The sequence below is a fragment of the Ceratina calcarata genome, unplaced genomic scaffold (genome assembly GCF_001652005.2).
Source record: "Ceratina calcarata isolate Rehan_Ccalc_2016 unplaced genomic scaffold, ASM165200v1 scaffold358.2, whole genome shotgun sequence".
NCBI classification, from domain to species: domain Eukaryota; kingdom Metazoa; phylum Arthropoda; class Insecta; order Hymenoptera; family Apidae; genus Ceratina; species Ceratina calcarata.
Window position 1 is genome coordinate 49337 of NW_017158804.1, and position 4659 is coordinate 53995.

Sequence of the window (4659 nt, forward strand, 5' to 3'; positions counted from 1 at the left end):
GCGAATATCTGTGGAGGTTTGACTTCGAAATAAGAAATTCTGCGTTACTTTATTGCTCAATAAAGAAAAGACTTTTGTTTCAAACTGGCGCGACTGATTGCGCGCTAAAATTACAAATTATTATTTGAATGAAAGATATGCTCAACGTTTCAACGAAAGTTCACCGAGACTTTTCTATAAAACCACATCTTCCAGTGTCTATATATATACATATATACATTTAAAACAGTATTTGAATAAGAATCATATATATATTCATTTATTGTGCTTTCGTAACAAAGTCCTATTCCTTAGCCAAGAAGGCTAAAATTATAATAAATATATATATATCAATGTACTTTATCAATAATATATCTGCACATACAATTACTGTACATCTTCATACAGAAAAGTTTCTTAAAAAATGATAACTTTATATAAATACGTACAAGATGTAAAAAAAAGTAAGTGTAAGACATCACAGATTCTATTGTACAACCTTCGATCGGTAAAAATGTATGGATAATTAACTTCAACCATTTAATTCACTTACTTCTTTTACATTCTGTAAGAAATGGATTTATATTAAACGTATAATGATAATACTAAACTGGACGATTTATTTAAGACTTCAAATTATTCTTTGAACAAGGTTTAGTAACATTGCATTTAAACCTGTTGATTGCAAAACGACAAATAAATTGCGTTAATTGTGTAATCATTTTCCTTGGTGACCAATGCACATTGTAAGGATAGTTTTCTACTATTTCATAGTAAGAATCAGTTGGAGATATCATATGATATGGCGATTCTAGCCGAACTAAGGGTGGTATTGTAGGAAATTCTAATGGGAGCTTTATGTGTATTATACAATGGAAATCATTTTGATCGATCAAACAAACTGCATAATTGTAGTTTATAACATCAACTTCTATAATAGACAGACGTCTAAGGGACGTGAATGCTGTTATATATTCTATTCTCTTGTCGTACATTTGGACCACGCAGTTTACCTAAGATAAAGAACCATTCGATCAATTTTTATTCAGAAATTTGCATAAAATTATATACATACCTTGTCGCTTATGTACTTTTTTATCTCTTCCACGTAGTTTAATAGATACTGATCGGCTGGGAATGGTGGCATATTTAGTGGACCTGTTCTCTGGATGAGGATCTCTTCTAAGGACTTTGAGAAATAAAGTTGCGGCACAATGCGACTCCAATCTGCTCCAGAGAATGTTACAAGAAGTATCGCCGTCTCGATTTCCGTTTCGAAATTGTACATTTGTAACTGTGAAACGTTCACTGATAAACTTATCACGAATCTAGCCTCTGTTGGCTTAAAACCGAATGGTAATAAAACCACTTCAACATCTTCTAGCTTGACATCAATTGAGCCCATTAGCATATTATATTCAGCGCTTAAGCGAGCTTCTTTGTGCATTAATTGTATCTGATGAAAAGAATACAGCAATTTTAGTTTATTGTAATTTGATCTTTGATTGAAATAATTTACAAGTAGAATATATATTGCACACCTGGTATTTCTTGTAGCAAGACAGAAGCTCTATAAGAACATTTAGCAGTGCATCTTTATTGGTCGGATTCCACGCGGCGAGGCTGGGTATTTTGGCAGACAAGGTGTTTATGTCCATGTCACTTAAGAAATTATTATCATTAAATATGAAGTCAGGTCCCATGTCAGGACACTGGGAATCGAAGAACACGTTCCATGTCAAATTTTGTTTACAATAAGGAACAGACAATTTAAAACGATCTGCTTTTACATCGCCGCAACTGGATGTCATAGGATCTATCTCTATTGTTCCACAAGAAATATCTTCAAAAGGAAAATGAAAAATAAACCGTAATAACAATTAAATTATAATTAAGATACGCTATATGTATTCCAACTGACCGAGTTTTTTAGCCCTTGAAAGGCTCATTAAAAGTGGCTTGATATGTGAGTCCACAGCAGGATGGACAGCGTATTGTTGATTTAACATATTGCAACAATCACGTTTTAAATAGATATCGAAAGGCACGAAGTATTATATCTTTATTATGATTGACAAGTACTCTTGCAAACTACGTGACATACGTTACGTTCTTCTACTGGAAGACAGCAGAAGATAGTATCTTTTTATCGTAAAATATATAACAGTTGACAGTTGACATGACACCAGGGTTCAGGTTAGTTTAGATGACGACCAGATGACGACCCGTTTTCCCTATGGTTTTCCCTAGATTTAAATAACTAATACATAGATGGGCAGCAATATGCCATGGACCTAAAGGCATAGAGAGTGCAGTGATGTAAGATTTGCGGAATTTCGATCGCAGCGCGCGTGGTGAAGAAAAGTGAAAGTAAAGGTCCTGATGTAAGATTTGCGGATTTGTCCGTCCATAGCGTGGTCTGTCTAGAATCAGAGATGAAAAGGGAGATTGCTCATTTTTTTGTTCGAAAGTGGACAGGGCTCACTACCGTACCCTAGTGTCAATGTCCATTATTTAAGGGGAAATAGACGTAGTTTACGAGGGACTGTACACTACTCCCCTCAAGAAGTGGACACGCCGAAGAGAGCTGAAAATATACGTATAAGCACCGAGGAGATACTTATAAAGAGTGGCAGCCAGGGTTGAGATATTTTTACCCACGGCCGGAAAGTGGGGACGACGCGACCATGGTGGGGACCAATAGTTGGTGGGGGTATGCAGTGATTTTCACGGTAGCGCTGCGGAGAGCTTCGCGAACGCGCATGAGCACGCATGAGGGGAATAGTAGTGGGGATCGAAATACGGGCGAAAAAGAGGGGAAGCGAGCCATGCACGGAAAATTACGAGATCCCTGAGTGGGGCACGTGTACTTGGCCATGCCTGCTCTACACTCTACTATACATTTGAATTTGTAGAACTGTTCCTTCAAAACTACTTTTAAATGAATGCAGGAAGGTTTATATTCATTGTGCAAGCGATTTCTTTCTTCATATGTTTAGTTTCTCTGGATCACTCACGAGGTTTTTTTTAATCTATTCACTTTTAGTGCCATTGACGGCTTGTGTTTATTAGAAGACGTATTTTCTGAATTCGTCCAAATGACAGAAAATAAATTAGCTGGTGAATTTCATATAGTTGGACGGTTTTTTTTTATATTCTACTATTATTGTAATGTCTTTTCTTTAAAAAAAAAGATAGGAAAGTTGATTGATGAATTAGTTAGGGTAATTCCTTCGTTTGAAAATTCTTTGTGGCCCTGAAAAGGGCCATTCGTGTAGGTTGTAGAAGAAACTAGTCACATACTAGTTAAGCTTTTTTCTCGGTTTTCTTCGGCAACAAAACAGCTTGAATATTCGGCAATACACCACCTTGAGCGATGGTAACACCAGACAGCAATTTGTTCAACTCCTCGTCATTGCGGATTGCAAGTTGGAGATGACGAGGAATAATCCTAGTCTTCTTGTTATCGCGAGCAGCGTTTCCCGCTAGTTCCAAGACTTCAGCAGCCAAATATTCCATCACAGCAGCTAAATACACTGGAGCTCCTGCACCGACGCGTTCAGCGTAATTGCCTTTCCGAAGAAGCCGGTGAATACGACCGACAGGAAATTGTAAACCAGCACGGTTTGAGCGAGACTTCGCCTTTCCTTTTGCTTTTCCACCTTTGCCGCGGCCAGACATTATTATGCAATGTTAAGTTATCGGTACACACACGAAAACAGCCAAGAGAGATATAATAAAGTCACCACAGAGCTGCCCGATATAAACGGGAAACACGCTGCCAGCAGCGCACCAATGGCGTGCAAGCTAGCGCGTCATTGGTGCGCTGCTGGCAGCGTGTTTCGATATATAAACGCGTTGAACCTTGTGACCGCATCAGTTTTCACATTTCGCTCTGCGAGGATTCGTTTCAAGTCTACGAGTAAATTGTGAAGATGCCACCGAAAGCAAGCGGAAAAGCCGTGAAGAAAGCTGGTAAAGCTCAGAAGAACATCAGCAAGACTGATAAGAAAAAGAAGAGGAGGAGGAAGGAGAGTTACGCTATCTATATTTACAAAGTATTGAAGCAAGTCCATCCTGACACTGGAATCTCGAGCAAGGCCATGAGCATCATGAACAGTTTTGTCAACGACGTTTTTGAACGCATTGCTGCCGAAGCTTCCCGTTTAGCTCACTACAACAAAAGATCTACCATCACTTCTCGGGAAATCCAAACTGCAGTCAGACTTTTGCTGCCTGGCGAATTGGCCAAACACGCAGTGTCTGAAGGCACTAAAGCTGTAACCAAGTACACCAGCTCGAAGTAAAACGCCTACGATTTCGAGTTCATTCAACCGGCCCTTTTTAGGGCCAACAATATTTTAAAACGTAGACAATTTTGTTTTTACTGAACCCAATCACCTCCTTGTGTTCTCTGTTTCCTGTATCTTTATTTAACTCATGCAATTTATGGAGTACCTATAAGAATTGAGCGACGATAAGTAATACTTTGATTTTTTGTTTACGTCATAGTTGAAACGATAAGACGATGTTATTTGTAGTAAGAAATACTGTGAAATGTGATATTCTAAGATTCTAATTACTGTCAGTTCAGCGTGACATGCTATGTAATTGTCGTTTTGAAGTAATTTGAACCTCAAATCTTGAAATTCTAAGTTATTTTTTCTTCCACAATAAAGA

General features: G+C 38.0%; 3 protein-coding genes across 3 annotated transcripts; 1 reads left to right on the forward strand and 2 right to left on the reverse strand.

Annotated features, from left to right (window-relative positions):
- Positions 1 to 231: 231 nt before the first annotated feature.
- On the reverse strand, positions 232 to 2214 carry LOC108625472 (BRISC and BRCA1-A complex member 2). The gene is made up of 4 exons (XM_018025522.2): positions 1901 to 2214; positions 1521 to 1822; positions 1055 to 1435; positions 232 to 992 (listed from the first exon to the last, which is right to left on the reverse strand). The coding sequence occupies exons 1-4, from the start codon at positions 1986 to 1988 to the stop codon at positions 603 to 605; spliced, it is 1161 nt and encodes a 386-aa protein (XP_017881011.1). The 5' UTR covers positions 1989 to 2214; the 3' UTR covers positions 232 to 602.
- A 559-nt stretch (positions 2215 to 2773) lies between these two features.
- On the reverse strand, positions 2774 to 3693 carry LOC108625473 (histone H2A-like). The gene has a single exon (XM_018025523.2). It carries the CDS (start codon positions 3658 to 3660, stop codon positions 3286 to 3288), a length of 375 nt encoding a protein of 124 aa, XP_017881012.1. The 5' UTR covers positions 3661 to 3693; the 3' UTR covers positions 2774 to 3285.
- A 173-nt stretch (positions 3694 to 3866) lies between these two features.
- Positions 3867 to 4645, forward strand: LOC108625477 (histone H2B). The gene has a single exon (XM_018025528.2). It carries the CDS (start codon positions 3915 to 3917, stop codon positions 4284 to 4286), a length of 372 nt encoding a protein of 123 aa, XP_017881017.1. The 5' UTR covers positions 3867 to 3914; the 3' UTR covers positions 4287 to 4645.
- Positions 4646 to 4659: the final 14 nt, after the last annotated feature.

Excerpts from the sequence above, each read along its gene's own strand:
- LOC108625472 (XM_018025522.2), bottom strand. The coding sequence starts at position 1,988 with ATGTTAAATCAACAATACGCTGTCCATCCTGCTGTGGACTCACATATC. Across the intron at positions 1,436-1,520 it reads CTTGCTACAAGAAATACCAG|ATACAATTAATGCACAAAGA; the intron begins GTGTGCAATATA and ends TCTTTTCATCAG. Across the intron at positions 993-1,054 it reads AAAAGTACATAAGCGACAAG|GTAAACTGCGTGGTCCAAAT; the intron begins GTATGTATATAA and ends TCTTTATCTTAG.
- LOC108625473 (XM_018025523.2), bottom strand. The coding sequence starts at position 3,660 with ATGTCTGGCCGCGGCAAAGGTGGAAAAGCAAAAGGAAAGGCGAAGTCT.
- LOC108625477 (XM_018025528.2), top strand. The coding sequence starts at position 3,915 with ATGCCACCGAAAGCAAGCGGAAAAGCCGTGAAGAAAGCTGGTAAAGCT.